This window comes from Malurus melanocephalus, unplaced genomic scaffold (assembly GCF_030028575.1).
Source record: "Malurus melanocephalus ecotype Western Australia unplaced genomic scaffold, MMel_1.1 scaffold_279, whole genome shotgun sequence".
In the NCBI taxonomy this organism is placed as follows: domain Eukaryota; kingdom Metazoa; phylum Chordata; class Aves; order Passeriformes; family Maluridae; genus Malurus; species Malurus melanocephalus.
Window position 1 is genome coordinate 655,458 of NW_026623511.1, and position 16,454 is coordinate 671,911.

Consider the following 16,454-nt stretch of genomic DNA (forward strand, 5'->3'; position numbering starts at 1 on the left):
GCCAATGGGAGCCGGGCGGGACGGGAGCGCCGGGCACCGGGAGCGCCGGGCACCGGGAGCCGCGGGCACTGGGACCGGCACCGACACTGGCGGCCGGGGAGGGGAGGAGGCGGAGCACCTTGGTACCCGCAGCTCGGCTCGGCACGGCACGGCTCGTCTCGGTGTGGCTTGACGCGGTACTGCGCGGCACGGCTCGGGACATCGTGCTGCCTGGGTAGGCACGGCTCGGCTCGGCTCGGCTCGGTTCGGCTTGACTTGGCTCGGCTTGGCTCGGCATGGTTTGGCTTGGCTTAGTCCTGCTCAGGATACTGTGCTGCCTCGGTAGGTGTGTGTTCAGTGTTGCTTAGTCTGGCATGGCTCAGCTCAGTTCAGCTCAGCTTGGGACATGATGCCACCCAGGTAGGCACAGCTCAGCTTGGCACAGCTCGGGACATTTTGCCAGCTCAGTAGACATGGCTCATCTCGATTCAGCACAGCTTAGTTCAGCTCAGCCCTACTCAGGGCATTTTGTCRCCTAAGTAGTTACAATTCAGCTTGGTCCAGCTTGGCACAGCTCAGCTCAGTACAGCTCAGGACATCATGCCACCTCAATATGCACAGCTCAACTCAGCTCAGCATGGCTCAGGATATGATGCCACCCAGACAAGCACAGTGCAGCTCAGCTAAGGTCAGGATGTGATGATGTGCCAGGCTTGGCTTGGCTTGGCTTGGCTTGGCTTGGCTTGGCTTGGCTTGGCTCGGCTCAGCTAAGCTCAGGACTTTGCTACTTCAGTGACACAACTTGGCTCAGCTTGGCACTGCTCAACATGGCTCAGTCTTGTTTGGGACATGATGCTACCCAGTTAAGGCACAGCTCATCTTGGCACAGTTTGGCTTGGTTCAGCTCAGCTCAGCTCAGCTGAGCCCTGCTCAGTACATTGTGGCACCTCAGTAGGCGCAATTCAGCTCAGCACAGCTCAACTCAGAACACTGTGCCGCCTACATAGGTGCAATTAATCTCAGCTCAGCTCGGTTCAGCACAGCTCAGGACACCCAGGTAGGCACAGCTCAGGCTTGGCTTAGCACAGCTTGGGACATCATGCCATGTACAGCACAGCTCGGCCCATCTTGGCACAGGTCAGGACAGGATACCACCTAGACAGGCACAGCTCAGCTTGGCACAGCTTGGCTTAGCTCTGCTCAGCATGCTGGAGACATCATGCTGCCTAAATAGGCACGGCTTAACTCAGCAGAGCTTGGTATGGCTCAGCATGACTCAGCTCAGCACAGTTTAGAATATCATGCCACCTAGGTAGGCATAGCTCAGCTTGACTCAGCTCAGCTCAGTTTGACACAGCTCAGCTCGTCTCAGTCCAGCACGGCTCAACTCGGTTCAGTATGGYTTGTGACGCTGCAGCACCTGTGACACAGCTCAGCTCAGCTTGGTTCGGCACAGCTCGGCTCAGCTTTGTTCAGTACAGCTTGGGGACGTTGTGCCACCTAGGTAAGCACGGTTTAGCTTAGCTTGGTTCAGCTCAGCTCAGCTCAGTCCAGCTCAGCTCGGCTTGGTTTGGCCCAGCACAGCCTGGCTCAGTGCCCATCCAGCAGAGCTTCCTGGCAGGAACTGGCATTGCATCCAGGGTGGCTTAGCAGGAGGGAGGCTGCCCAAGCCAGAACCAGTGCCACCAGCACCTACACCCCACTGGGACAAGGGGAGCACAGGGCATGGCCACCGCCAGGACCACCCCTCGATTGGATCTCCCTGCACAGGGTGCTGCCCTCAGGCCTTGCTGGGTGAGCACTGTATGGSCACTGGGCCAGCTGGGTCCCGGTGCATTGGCCACGGTCAGTTCCTCAGTGCCCAGAGCAGGCAGGTGAGGTGTGAGTCTCTCCCAGCTGCTCCCTCTGACTTGGGGCCAATGAGTCCGGGGGTATCCCAAACCATTTCTCAGCACCCAGAGTGGGCAGCACTCTGACTCACCTACCTGGTGTTACTCTGGGGCTGCAGCAGGGTGAGCCATGCTGGAAGGTCAGGTCCTGGCTTGCCCCAATGAAGCTTGGGGAAGCCCTGCCGTGCAGCGCCGGGTGCCAGGTCCATGCCACCTCCAGAGGCTGCTGGCGGGAGCTCCCTGCACCACCTGGCTGGGGGGCAAAGTCCTCTCCTTCCCAGGTTAATTACACAGGGTAATTGCTGCCGCTGGGCTCGCTTTATTAAGCACCTKCTTTAATATTTCACCAAGTCTCCGTACTCAGTGATCCTTCGTGCGTCCCTGCCGTGGGCCTGACCCTCAGCACTCTCCGCGTGGGCTCTCGCGTGCCAACATCAACACCGCTCTCCCTTCCTGGTGAAACCAGGCTTTGCCAGCTCTGCTGCCGTCAGCATCGGCCACCCCATCAGACCCCATGAGCCCTGTCGTGGTGGGGGCATGTGCCAAGGATGCCTGTGCCATTCTTATTGGAAACAGCCTCCCTGGTACTGTCAGAAAAACACATTTCATCAGTGGGGATGGCAACGGCAGCACTGCAGAAAGTACAGCACCAAACAGGCTGGGGTGGTTTGGCTGGGGTGTGGTGGTGTCACCCGGCTGAGTTCGAAGTGCTCAGGGGAATGTTGGGAATGCCAGCAAGGTAGAGGAGGAGGAGGGATGCTCCCAACAGCATGGCCGCGGGCTCTGCCACAGGAATCTGCTTGCTTGCGGCCCTGGGCTACTGAAGTTGATGAAAATAATAGAGGTGGCCGCAAGGCAGAGCCTCAGGGAACTTGGGCTCTGAAGTGGATCCAGTTAAACMTCATCACACATCACTGGGGTTTGAAAAATCCTGTTGGAGAAAGGTTGTTTTCCATGAGAGAACATCCCTTGCTGCACTGGCCAAGGCAGAGGTGCTGGAGCATGCACAGGAGCAGGTCAGGGATAAGGTGCTTTGCAGGGACAGCCAGAATATGTAGTCTGTACCCATGACGACATTTCACAGAGGGTAGATGTAGCCATTCCCAAATTGCAACATGAATTCCCACAACCCCTTGAGAGCTGGGTTGGATGTCCATCCATCCATCCATCCATCCATCCATCCATCCATCCATCCATCCATCCATCCATCCATCCATCCATCCATCCATCCATCCATCCATCCCTACTAGATCTCCTCACACATGGTCTCAGGATGCCCTTCTTGTGGGACACCTCAAGATGGGTTTGTAGATAGCCACGGTGCTCTTTGTCACACCAGCCAGGGCTTTCCATGGGTGCTCTCACCACAGGTCCAGTGTGGCAGGGCTGGACCAGCAGCGCTGTTTGCTGGCTCTGACCGTTCCGCCAGCTTTCTTCCAAAAGGCTGGTATGCAGTCAGGGTGACTTTGATGGCTATTCCCTTGTTCATCTGCCCATTGCCCAACCCTGAGGGTGTCTCCCAGCCCTGCTGTGCTGTTGGGAAATGCCAGTGATAGCCCCATTACCTTTTGACCTACTTGAGCTCTTCCATACCCGTTTTGCTAATTACAGATCACCTTTTACAGGGGAAGCGGGGCTGGTTCAACCACAGCCACCTCCCACACCCTTCCTGGGGCTGCTCAAGCAGGTCCCTGGGAGGGGGGACACACACACCACATCTTCCTAGTGCTCCCCTTGCCTTAGGCTGTTCCTCCAGCTCCTGGAGCCTCCCATGACTAACAGGTTTTGAGATAATTGTTCCACTCCCTAATCTGATCTGCAGAAGATTCATGACATTGTTTTCAAAGTGCCATTTCCAGGGGCTCTAAGCCCATGAGGGTTGTGATTCATCCACATGCTGCTGCCACAGGTACTTAATCTTCTTCAAAACAGCAAGTCCTTCTTCCAAGGCTATTATCTCCTCAGGAAACACCACCCAGGAGAGCGCCTAACAGGGCACTTTTGCCTGTTCAATGCTGATGGATATTTCTGCCAACTTTTGCTTCCTCACACATGCCGTGAGGCACAGTTCTTCCCTGGGAGCAGTTCTCTCAGGAGAAGGGACCATGGGGCTGAAGCCTCCTTCAATGTCACTTTAGGGCTGGGTAGCCACCAYGGAGTGTCAAACCCGCAGGAAAGGGGATGCTGGACTAAAGCACAGGGGGCTCCTTGTCACCCAAATGTCCCCAAAGTGTCCTTAAATAGATGTGGGTTCATCCCTCACACTGAAGATGTGAGACACTGGAGCCCATTAGCGTCTGGGGCTGGAGACAGTTCAGGGGTGACAAAGGCTGTTGCACCACCTGGAATTAACTCTCRTTTTCACCCAAAGCATCTCGCAGAGGACAGTGATTGATTACTCCTGGCACCAAATATTTGTGTCCTACTACTGAACTTACACAGTTCTCTTGGTTCTGGTTGAACTTTGCTACGTACTGGGAACTCTGTTACTGTAGCTTTCTTCTCTAGGGAGCGCAGATCCACTGGTGGTTGTGTTTCGTCTAAGCCAAACTCTGCTCCAGGAAGCCTTTCCTGCACTCAACAGAACCCCTGTAATCCATTCCCAAAACTATGGGAAACTGAGCCTAAAAAAGCCCAGCCTGGAGCCACTTCCCATGGCATGGCCAACCTGAGCCACAGCTCCATGGAGCCACCTTAGCTCCTCATCCTGGGATATTCTTCCTCTTCTTCCCCAGCTTTTTCCATTCCTTGTTTCCAACTTCCAAAGACTTTTTTTGTCTTTCCTTATATTTTGAAGCTCTAAATCACAGATCATTGGTGCCCATGGTCTGCTGTATCTGATGCCGTGTTTTTCCCCATGCCCCTGGAGCTCAGGGGAATTAACCTGAGCCCCAGGCTTTGATTCTGCATTTTTAGGCGGTTTCCACACATCGCAGCTGGATGGTGGGCACAGCCCAAACCTCTGACCAGTGTCTGAGCAGGGCCTCCTTCCTCCTGGGGTGCTGTGGCTGGAGAAGCTCCTTTGGGCAGTACCAGGGCTGCTCCCCAGGACAGCATRGAGCATCCAGCCAAGCACTGACCCTGGGTCTGGCTCATTCCAAACCCCTTTTACTTCAGAACATTCCTGCCTCTGACTTGTTTTTTCAGGTTGTGCACTATCCCCAGGTATTTACAAAACACAGCTCTGTTTCCAACCACATGCATGGCTTTAGGAGAGGTTTCACCTTCTGCCCTGGTGAGGACCTTGCRTCACTGTGCCCACACAGCCTTTGCCAGCCAGACTTTCTGCGCCAGATTCCCTAAACCAGAGCTGCTTTTGGGCAGCAGGGACCTCTCTCCATCAGTGTGGCTATGAAACACGGGCTTTGCCAGCCCAACATCAGCCTCCCATCTCCCTTCTCTTCCATTCCCATCGCACAGTCTGTACCAAAACACCAGGGAAATGCATTTCTCCCTTGGCCACAAGGCAGATGCCGGGGGAAGCCCACTGGGCCACGCTCCAGGTAACATCCTGCTCCCTCTGCTGATAGGGAAGAGGGCAGTAGGTCACAGCAGCTGTGACCTGGTTCCCATCCCACGCCTGCATCCTGCTGGGGAAGGTGGTTGCAGAACACAGCATGTTGTCAGCCTGAAGTTGCTTAAGAGGGTTGAGGCCAGGAAGTAGAGTAGGAGTCCTCCASCTGGGACAGGAGGAGGAATTTTGGTGGGGGATAGATGGTCAYAATGCTTCTGGAAGGTGGCCAGGGTGCACCAGTGCTTGCAAGAAGTGCTCGGGATAGCTCTAACCTGGGAAGAAAAGTGAGGTTGTGCTGTCACTGGTGGGAAAAAAATTGCTCTTCCCTCACAAGGTGGTTGGGCTTCATGGCAACTGTGAGGCAACCATGAGCAATCCCCCGTCCTGAGCTTGGGGGTGTCAGTGGGGACATAACCATGTAGCATGAAACTGGAGCCAACCATGGAGTGTGGCAGCAATCAGGACCCTGCACTGGGACAGTCCCATGGAGAAGATGGAATGGAGAAGGCAGGGGACATGTTCAATGGCAGTAAGGGTACAGAAAAGGGTAAATGCAACATAAAGTGGAGCCAGGCTGGTTCTTGCTGTCCCTTGCTCCTCCCCACTGACTGGAAGGGGGCCAAGGCAGGATGGGGGCCAGGGACAAGCCCTGGAGACACAATTGATCACAGGGGACAGGAGCCTGTCCCCGCCAGCCAGACTAACAAGCAGGACCAAGGACACGGCTGTCATTCAGCTGCAGAGATGAAAGAGGCAGGATGTGTCGCTGGGTGGGGGGAGCAGGGYACAGCCCCGCCGGGTGCCAGGCAGGGGAGAACAACAAACCGAGGGCCGGCGGCGAGTGCCTGAAGAGCGGCGGGACACGCGACATCCTTTCGGGACATGAGACGTCCTTTAGGGTGGCCTCGCCGTGCGTGTGGCCGCCGTGCCCCCTCGTGGCAGCAAGACACAGCTCGTGGTCCCGGGCTGGCGTGGGCAGGAGCCACTCAGGGATGGAGATGGAGATGGAGATGGAGATGGAGGGAGGAATGGAGGTGCTGGGTGCCACAGGGTGCCCCGGCAGGGTCACTCATCCCACCTCGAGAAGGGGGTGCAGCACCCCAAGCCCATCTCTGTTGATGTTGTCTGAGGCTACATGTGCCCCGGGTCCCCACCAAGTCTCGTCTGACTGCCATGAACCTGCCTCAGCTTGCAAAGGTGCCTCCAGCACCCTGCCACCCCGTCTGATTTCCAGGGGTCACCCCTGCCTGTTGTATTTTTGGCATAAACCACTKGTGCCCTGGCCAAGCCAAGCACTTCAGGCGCCGCTCAAGGGCAGCAAGTGTCGGGGGCCAGGCTGGGAATCCCAGAAATAACACCAAGGCTGAAAAAAAAAAAAGGTGGAAAAACCCAAACATGTTCTCTTGCACCCCGCCACACTTTTCCCCAGCAAGCCCTCAGGAGTGACAATCCTGGGGTTGTCACATGTGTCACTTCAAGCAGGTAAATGTCACTTTCAAGCAGGTAAAAGGGGTCAAGARGTTGCTTTCTCACCCCTTTCTCTTCTTCCTGCAGCTCATTGTTGACTATCATAACCACTTTGTCCTGCCTTTGCAGCCCCGAGTCAAGCACCCAGAGGGCAGGAAAGCCAGACCATTTTGGGGCACCTCTGGAACACCTGCAGCTCTCAGTGTGGCATCTTGCTGCTCTCAGGGCCACTTGGGAAYATCTCAGACACATTGCAAGCTGGGRCAGACTGGCATGTCCAGCCTCGTGGGAGAGGAACAACCTGGGCAGAGATAGCCAAGAGGAAAAAGCCGCCCTGCCCAGTGGAGTTTTTCTTCATTCCTTGAAAGCCACAGAGACCTGCTGTGCGGGATTCAGGGCTGGAGGCAGCGCCAGGGCAGCGCCGAGGTGGAGCTGTCGTGATGGATGACAYGACACCATTCCCAAATGTCTCTAAAACAGGTGACAGTGCCCAGAGAATGCAGCTGGCAGAGGGGGATACTCAGAAGTGGTGCCCACCCGTGAGGAGCATTGCAGGCAGCACCCAGAGTGGGGTTTGATCTGTGCCTGGCACAGCCTGAGCCCCACCGGGACAGGAGGTGGCAGGAACATCTCCCAGGCTCCCATGGGGACAGGCAGATGCTGTCCTTGATGCATTTACAGGAACAGGCAGCCTGTCTCTGCCAAACACAGGTATTTCTGAGGCTTGCAGCTGGGGGCAGTGTGGCTGCTGTGCCCCAGACCTGCTCCTAGAGGGGAACAACCAAGCTGCCTCTGACCCAGGYCTGGGTCTGGCTAAAGCCCCCAGGAGAGGTTTGTAAAGGAGAGGKGAGGTGTGAGACGATTTTACTGTGCTGTGCCTTGAGCTCAAGGTGCTGCTCCTGCCCTTGAGTRTGCAGCCTTGAGCCTGACAGCAGTCCTTGCTCCTTCTGGAGAGGTCCCCAGCTTTCCCGGTACAGAGGGGATTGTGCTGTCCTCAGAGGGACAGTGGTGTCTGCAAGCCAAAGGGCAGGCTGAGTGCTTGCCACAGGAATGCAGGATACTGGCTTGGCCAGGGAGGGGGTMTCACATCATTCTGTCCCCTCAGGTACAAGGACAAGGGACGCTGGCAGCATATCAGATCATTTTATTGTCACAGCAGCTGTGGGCCAGACCCAGTTCCCAGAGGGGGTCTGGGTCCAGCCCCTTGACCCCTCTAATACTGTTGAGAAGATGAACCCTGAGCCTCCATCCTGGTGGCCATGGTGAAGATCTGGGGCATCACTCCCTCCTGCTGCCCGTGCCCCGGGGAGCTGGAGGTCAGCAGGGAAAAGTGAGGTGAAGCCAAAGGTATGGAGCATGCCGATCCTGGAACCGCAGGGGCTGCCACCACGTCCTGCCCTGGGGCTGCTGGCAGTGGGGAGCAGCAAGAGCCCCCTTGGCCCCTTCAAACCTCCATGCCAGGTGCCCGCCCCAGGCCCAGCGCCTGCACCAGCTCATCGCTGAGCCCGCTCTTCAGAGTCCGCCGCACTGCGGGAAGAGGAGACTGTGGCACTGGCAGCATGAGCAGCACTGGGTGAGAGCCCCTGTGCACTGGGGGGCTGCCCAGGCAGGGCAGGGGTCATGGGGTGCAGTGCCTGGTGGGCTCAGCATGGCAGGTCATGGGTGGCCCATGGGGAACAAGGACACAAAGGACTAGGCATGGGGASAGAGCACAGATACATGGAGATGGGACAGAAGACAGGGACAGAGATGAGAAGCAGCGTGGAGACTGGGCAGAGCATGGGAAAACAGAGTTATGTGGGACAGAGCATGGCAACAAAGATGGAAGAGGGTAAGGGGACAGGGACATGGACACRGGACAGAGTACAGGGACAGAGYATGGGAACAGAGATGGAACAGGGCACAAGGAGACAGGGATGGGACTTACAGGACTTCCTATTGCCACGGGACCTCCTGCGCTCCTTGTTGGGGCAGGGTCGGGGGTTGGGATTGTGAGTCACTGATTTCACCAGCCGGTCCATGATTTCATCTGAAGCATCATCGGGGGAGCTGGGAACATCCTCCTGGGCTGGAGAGCCCTGGGTTGGGGTGCCATGCCCTGTTCCTGCATGGGGACAATGAGGATGCTGGCATCAGCCGTCACCAGGCAGCTGGGTATGCCTGGAGTTCCTCTRCCATCCTGCTCCTACCCTGGCTGGCTCGGCTGCGGCGGGCAGGGATATCYGTGGGGGAGGTCAGCAACATCTTCATGCTCTCGTGACCCGCTTCCATCTGCTCCTTGGGGCTGCTGGACACCACAGCCGATGGCAAAACAGCCTCAGCAATGCCGGAGAATTTTTCAGTCTGCAACAGGAGGAGAGGTTGGTGTTGGGGACGTGGGGAGCATCACCTCCTGGTGGCACCTGGCCGAGTGTCCCCGTACCTCGGTGATGAGCCGTCCCCGGGTCTTGCTGCGCTCGCGGTGGGCGGCGCGTTTCTTCTGCTGCTGCAGGACGCGCTCCCGGCAGGTGCGGTACTCCAGGGCAAACTCCTGCAGCAGYTTGCAGATGGACGTCACCTTCACGTCCCGTGCCGTGCTCACCGGGTACCCCAGGTACAGCAGGAAGGAGTGAAACCTRTGGGAACATCGGTCACAGCAGGCCACCAACAGGACTGCGAGGTTCCTGCTGTGTCCCCAAGCCACAAACCTGTTGAGAACGCGCCTGTGCACCACCTTCAGGACAAGAATGCGCTGGGTGCTGTCCTTGAGGAACTCTGTCAGCTTGTTCTTCAGCACCTGCTTGGTCTCATGCTTGGCAATCACCTTCAGGTTGTCCAAGGAGGCCCTGCACCTCCGCTCCAGCTGCACCAAGCTGTTGGCCAGCTCTTCAAAGTCAACCTGGAAGAGTGAGACGTCAGTCCTCGGCCATGCTGGTGTGGCTGGGCAGCCACAGGACCCACACCCTCTCCTTTCCCGGGTGTCACTGCCTTGCCTCACCTTGGCGGAGCGGGTGATGGAGGCAATTTCYGAGTAGAGGTCAGTGGTTTCTGGGAACTTCTCTACCACCATCTGGCAGAGATGGTAGAGCAGGGACTGTCGGTGCACTGTGTCCTTCACTTCTGAGACCTTCTCCAGGTAGCCCAGCTCAAAGCCTCTGCTCTGAAACCCAATGGACTCAGCAGGGACTCTCCATCCCTATTCCAGCAGAACTCCAGTCTGCAGACCCAGTGGGTCCCCACCAGTGCCTCCCAGATCCCCTTGGACCCTTCCGGGTGCCCACATGCCATGGCTGGTCCTCACCCTGCTCCTCACCTGGGAACCATTCAAGAAGTTGCCCGTGGCCAGCAGTGTGGCCAAGATGCACTTGAATGTGTGATTTCTGGCCAGCTGCTCCATGCCCACCTTCAGATCAAAGAGTGGCTCTGCAATCTCCTGGGTGAGGGGAGAAGCAGGTGAGATCCTTGGCCACCCTCTCCCTTTGGAGCTTCAGCATTCACCCACCTCCTGATCAATCCAAGCCCATGCTTGCCTTGGGGACCTGCAGCCCATCCCCAGCCAGTTTGGCACCTCCCATGTTTGGATATGGCTGCTCCTCACCAGAAAAGTGCTTGGCTCAGTGCTCAGCACTACTGGGGTGTGAGTGGTGGAAGGGCAGAGGGGAGATGGGGTACAAAGCTCTGTACCTGCTCCAGGCTCTCATAGTCCAGCTTGAAGGCCCAGAGCTGGAGCCTGGCCGTGAGGTCACTGATGGAAGACAGGGAGAGCAGGAACTGCTCTGCAGAGCCCAAAGGCACGTCAGGATTGGCCAACTGGGCCTCCTGGATCTTCTGCTTTTCCTCCTCAGTTGGGACCATGGTTAGGATTTTCTAGAGCAGGGAGAGAGGGATATGTCAGACTCCATACATTGGATGTGTCACCCCCAGTACCATGGCATGGAAGTCTCCTGGCCTGAGGAAATGACCTGCTGAGGACCTCAGAGGAGCTGAGCTTCTCTTGTGCTCACCTCAATCCCTTCCTTGCTGACYGCAAACTCGTCAAAGTTGAGCACGGCTGTCTTGATGACGTGGATGGGCGGCAGCACAGTGAGCCCAATGTTGATGGCATTGCTCCTCTTGGGGTCCAACACCACCACCACCTTCTTCCCATCGATGGCTTTCTGCAAAGAGGACAGGATGGATGGGGGCAGCCAGGCAAAGGGCTCGCCTTCATGAACTTATSAACATGGGGAACCAAACACAGAGCACGCAGTGAGCCAAACCAAATCTGTGCACTGCCCATCACCGTCCCCACTGAGCCTCTGGGCTTCCCATCTTCGACAGAGGGTAGGGGTGGCAGTGCATGCCAAGGAACCCACAGCTTCCTCCCACCCCTCAAGTCCCCTCGGCCAATGGGTGCCCACTGGTACCTTTGAGGTTGGCGCTTCCTTTGACCGTGACTCAAAGAGATGCTCCAGTTTAGCAACATTGACGTCRACATTCTGCAGGGATGCCCAAAGTGTCCCCTGGCCAAACCTGCCAGACCCCACAGTGCCATCCAACTGCTTCAGCTCCTTCCAGAAGAGCTTCACTGTCCTCTTCTTCTTGGCCTGGGAGGGGCCGTCTGTTGTTGAGGGGCCTGGTGGGGGTGGGCAGCCGGGGACTGCAGGGGGTGGAGGTGGTGGTGGTGGGCAAATAGGGAAGGCAGGAGGTGGAGGGGGAGGTGGTGGGCAACCAGGGAGGGCAGGAGGTGGAGGTGGTGGTGGTGGGCAACCAGGGAGGGCAGGAGGTGGAGGGGGAGCCATGAATGTTCCAGCACTCATTGATTCAATGCCAGGATGGAGGCAGGACCCATTGGTCATTGGCCCTGTGTCCAGGATGTCAAAATCTTCTTCTTCCCCCAAATCAGTGAAGTCCAAGTCCTTGATCTTCAGCTGCACGGGGGTGGTCTCTAGGCGCTCCCATGTCAGCTCCATGTCCTTTTTGATRGGCATCATCCCAGTGTTCTCCAGCTTCTGCACGTGAGTCTCGGCATCTATGCTGGACATGGCACGTGCCAGCTTGGCATGGGCACTGGCCACTGGCCCATCTGGAGCCCTGCTACGGAGCCGGGCACTCTCCTGCTCCTGGCTGCTACTTCCCTTGGTGTCCATCTCCGCCTCACCCTGGATCCTGGGGGATATTGGGATCTCACGGAACACTTTCTCTCTCCCCGACTCTGARGAGCCCTTGGCATAGAGCATGTCCAACATAAATTTGGTGTCAGAGGAGATGCTGCTGCAGGAGTCAGTGGYGTCAGACTGAGCCAAATGAGACCCTGCAGGGAGAGAGGGAGAAGCTGGGACAATCTGCTTGGAGAGGGCAGGTGGTGCTGGGCTCCATGGGGAGTTGGGGTCCTGCTCCCTGGTGGGGTGTGCTCACATGCTGGCATTTTGAGCAAGGTGGTACCACCAGCCCTTCAGGGCTCTGTGTCACATGCATGGCTTGGGGACAGAGGGGCCACTAATTCCCACCCCAGGGACCCGGTTGAGCTGGGAACACACATCCTGGCAGCACCTACTTATGCTGGCTGGCTCCATCCCTGAATCAGAWGTGCCGTGGTCTCTTTCCCATGCAAGAGCAGTAGGATGCTCCAGTGTAGTGTCGCTGAGGACATCGAGCCAGCCCTTGGACATGGAAGAGATCTTCTCCTTCTGGGCTGCAGCCAAGTTCTCCAAAAACCGAGCTCTGCAAGATGGGGTGGACGTTGGCTGGGAGCAAGGCAGGGATGGGGACAACAGGGACAACCAGCAAACCACACCACRCCACACTGCACAGCCAGTCCCACAGCACAGAAACCCCCTGCACCGGCCACACCGCATCAGAGACACCAAGATTCAGCCTCCTCTGAGTGCTGCAGAGGGGGGATGGCCCCACAGCTCAGGGACAGAGTCACTGCAGCCCCATGGGAGCTGAAGGCTTGTGCCATCAGGGTGCCCCTGCCACCAGACCTGGGGCTCACCGCAACCCTCACCAAAAGCTGCAAAACCCAGGAGGGCACCACGGCAGACACTTGAGGGCACTCTCCTGCTCCTCATGCCCTGTGTGTCTGGAGCCCAGATACCTCCAGCCGGGCACCAGTCCAAGGAAGCGCATGCCTGGAGACACACGCATGCCTCTACTTACTCAAACTTCTTCAAAATAGGCTTGTCCCCATGCAAGGAGGGGGCATCCTCCCGCCTGAGGGAAAACAGGGGTTAGCCCCCACTGCTGGCAGTCCCCAGGGCTCGTGTGTCCTGCACACACCCACCTGGCAGCCCTGCAGCATGGGGCCCTTGCCCCATGGCTCCAGGGTTCACAGGGAGCCAGAAGAGCCTGGCGAGTCCCCTCGTGCACAGGCACCACTGGCATCGGGTGCTGGAGAGATGGGACATCTTCTCCTGCACCAGSCCAGGACACCTGGAGAGGGCTGTGCCAGCCCCAGCAGGGACACTGCACCCCAAAGTGAGGATCAGAGAGTGCCATAATCTGTGGGGCTCATAGGACTTGAAGGGGAGTCAAGGGAGAGGCAAGGGACGGGGGCAGCAAGGCGGGTACAAGTGCCTGCTCCCCCCAGAGCATCATAGGATAGGACAAGGGAGAATTAATAGGACATTAAAMTGGAAGAGAGTAGGTTTAAATTGGCTATTAGGAAGAAATTCTTCCCTGTGAGGGTGGTGAGACGCTGGCATGGGTTGCCCAGGGAAGCTGTGGATGCCCCATCCCCGTAAGATCAGGCTGGATGGGACTTTGAGGAACCTGGTCTAGTGGAAGCATTGGAACCAGATGATTTTTAAGGTTCCTTCCAACCCCARCTATTCCAGGATCCTACGATTCTAAGATCATGCTGGGAGGGAGCACGCACTTGCAGAGCTCAGGCACTTACCAGACAGGGGCAGTTTGGCGCAGCCTGCAAAAGGAAAGACAGAAAGAGTGGGCAGAGAAGAGGGCAAGCGTGGGCAGAGAGAATGAGRAGGAGCTGGAGCAGAGCTGTGCATGCCGAAGGATGCCTTGGAGAGCTCCTGGCCGGACTCTTTGATACCTGCTGCCCCCTCACACWTCCCTCCAGCTCCGGTGCCCTCCCAGACTGTTTCCCCCTGGGAAAGGCAGTGTGCACCCTTGGATGGACGCACTCATGCTCAGGGAAGCCCATCCTGCTGCCCCAAGGGCCCCCATGCTCCCAGCTGCTCTGGCTCCTTACTTGTAGATGCTGCGCTCTCCTGGGCCCGGGGGATGCTCCTTCTCGGCCGGGGGGGAGGCCAGGGCCAGCCGCACGCTGGACGCGCTGCTGTAGATGCTGCTGGGACAGGGTCTGGGACAAGAGGTGAAGGGACTGAGAGCAGATCCCACAGGGCTGCTCTCCACTCTGGCACCAGCAGTGGATCCAAGCGCTGCTTATGSTGCATCTCAGTGCCTTCACCATCCCAGGGGCACCCTCACCACAGACACCTCCAGCTGCACTTACTCTGCTGGGCTGCTCGGTGTGGGCACAGGCTGGGTGTCCTCAGCTGGGGGCTCCTTTGGAGTGCCAGGAGASCCCAGCAGTGGCTGGGCATCGGCACTGGRATCCTGGGAGCCACCYTGGGACCKCCACCCACGCCGGCCCTCGTCTGTYCTCCTCCGCTCTTTGCGTCCTCCTGGGGGCGGCTCTTCCGCATCATCCTCCAGCTTGAGAGCACTCTGTGGAGGGAGCAGGGCCATGGCACCGGGCACAGCAGCATCCCCACCACCCCATGCACCCGTCCTCCCTGCTAGAGGCAGGTGGCACATGGCCAGATCCTGCTGGAGCCCCGCTCACCTCATAGAGTGTGAACTGCTGCTTCAAGTCAAGGTCAGTGCCCTTGCTGCCCAGATACTGCTGCACCACCTGCTCCATGCCCTGCTGCTCCAGGCAGTCGGTCACATCATAGAATGTGTCCTGATCTGGGAGGGCTGCCAGAATCTGAGCAGGACCAGAGGGATTTTGCTAAGACTGGGGTGACCCACACTGAGCCCCAGCAGTGTGGCAGCACAGGGACACCCCCCCAGACCTTGTTGATCAGTGTCATGGTGAACACCAGCAGCTCCGTGTCAGCCCCGTTGCGCTGCTCCAGGATGGCCATTAGGTTGGACCACGGACAGGCACCTGGGAAAAGCAACACATGCAGGTGACAAGCAGGCCAGGAGGGGACACTGTGCCACAGCAGGGGCCTGGCAGGAGGCTGACTCACCTCTCGCCTGGTCCACGGCATTGACGGCGCGGATGAGGAGCAAGGCATTGGGCTCTGTGTACTCCACAAACACCAGCAGCAGCTTCAGCGCTGTCTTCACCACCAGGCGAAACTGGGACAAGGGATGGCAGCTGGGACAGCAGCAGGGGCCTGCCAGCATGATGCTGGGACACTGTGGTGTGGCTGTGCCTGTGCCCCAGGACTGTGAGATTTGTTTTTCATGGGGCCAGGGATCCAGAGCTGTGAGGCTGATGGCCACACAAGAGGCTCTGGGAAGGGACCTGGAGCATGAGTGTCTTATTCAAGCTCTGTGGCTGGGAATGTGGTCACATCAGGATGGGCAGCTCTGCAGACTATGTGTGACTTCCAGATGGGTGGGAGCAGGACCCACCACAAGCAAAGGTTACCAGGGTGCCAAGCCCAGAGGCAGAGAGTGGAGCACATCCTCTGAGGAACAGTGCAAGGGGACAGCCACCAGCAGGGAAGGGGATTTAGCAGAGGGCCCAGGCAGCTCCCCAGAGCAACAGGCACTTACTGCACTTCCCGACAGTGTATACAGCCACTGGACAGTCTCGTTGTGGTTGATGACACCCTGCATCCCGTCCACGAAGAGCATGATCTGGCTCAGGGCTGCAAGGCAGAGAGTGCTCAGGCGATGGCAAAGCASGCAGGGGTTGGGAATTCTCATCCCTGCACAGCATCACTGCAGCAGGGGCAATGTCTGGCAGCTGGGATGGCACAGTAGCCCTGGCAAACTTGCTGGCTCATCCACCCTGAGTGCCAGCCTTCTCCCTGGGGATAAGCATAGAATCCTGGAATGGTTTGGGTTGGAAGGGACCTTAAAGACCATCACATTCCAGCACCTCTGCCACAGGCAGGAAYACCTTCCATTAGACCAGGCTGCATYAAAGACCCATCCAACCTGGCCTTGAACACTTCCARGGATGGGGCGTTCACAGTTTCTTTAGGCAACCTGCTCCAGARATGCCCTGTGTCCCAATACCAACCCCGGAGGATGTAGTTCTGGTAGTTCTGGTCAGCCTCTGTCCCCACTTTGACCAGGCACGTCAACCCCTCCAGGTTCACGAACTCTGGCACCAGGTCCTTGTCCTCCTGCAGGGAGAAAGCCAAATGTTACCACAGAGTGGGGTGGGCAGCCAGCTCTGGGGGTGTCCCCAGCCCCACACCTCACCTGGAAGAGCTGCTTCAGGGAGAAGAGGGACCTCCGCAGCTCTGGCCCCTGCGAGTTGTACAGCTTTTCTGGGAGGAAAGGAGAGATGGGATGTGAGTGGCTCACTGCTGAGCCAGGGCTCCCAAATACTCACAACTTCCTGGGAAAGCCCTGCACCCTGACTCAACCCCTGTGTCATTGCCCCAGCATTGGGACACTGCGGCTGGAAGCAGCTGCTGTTCCATAACTAC

General features: G+C 57.7%; 1 protein-coding gene across 1 annotated transcript in view; it reads right to left on the minus strand.

Moving 5' to 3' along the window:
* Window positions 1-8,097: 8,097 nt before the first annotated feature.
* FHOD1 (formin homology 2 domain containing 1) overlaps window positions 8,098-16,454 on the minus strand; it is a 16,208-nt gene continuing 7,851 nt past the window's right edge. The window contains exons 4-22 of the mRNA XM_057376428.1: window positions 16,225-16,292; window positions 16,040-16,145; window positions 15,568-15,662; window positions 15,033-15,144; window positions 14,853-14,947; window positions 14,621-14,764; window positions 14,288-14,502; window positions 14,024-14,134; window positions 12,365-12,531; window positions 11,235-12,121; window positions 10,833-10,985; window positions 10,513-10,695; window positions 10,142-10,261; window positions 9,827-9,988; window positions 9,537-9,727; window positions 9,272-9,464; window positions 9,039-9,192; window positions 8,777-8,953; window positions 8,098-8,376 (exon numbers count right to left, since the gene is read on the minus strand). Of these exons, the coding sequence (XP_057232411.1) occupies window positions 8,294-8,376; window positions 8,777-8,953; window positions 9,039-9,192; window positions 9,272-9,464; window positions 9,537-9,727; window positions 9,827-9,988; window positions 10,142-10,261; window positions 10,513-10,695; window positions 10,833-10,985; window positions 11,235-12,121; window positions 12,365-12,531; window positions 14,024-14,134; window positions 14,288-14,502; window positions 14,621-14,764; window positions 14,853-14,947; window positions 15,033-15,144; window positions 15,568-15,662; window positions 16,040-16,145; window positions 16,225-16,292 (3,416 nt within the window). The 3' untranslated portion in view covers window positions 8,098-8,293. The remainder of the gene's footprint in view (window positions 8,377-8,776; window positions 8,954-9,038; window positions 9,193-9,271; window positions 9,465-9,536; window positions 9,728-9,826; window positions 9,989-10,141; window positions 10,262-10,512; window positions 10,696-10,832; window positions 10,986-11,234; window positions 12,122-12,364; window positions 12,532-14,023; window positions 14,135-14,287; window positions 14,503-14,620; window positions 14,765-14,852; window positions 14,948-15,032; window positions 15,145-15,567; window positions 15,663-16,039; window positions 16,146-16,224; window positions 16,293-16,454) is intronic.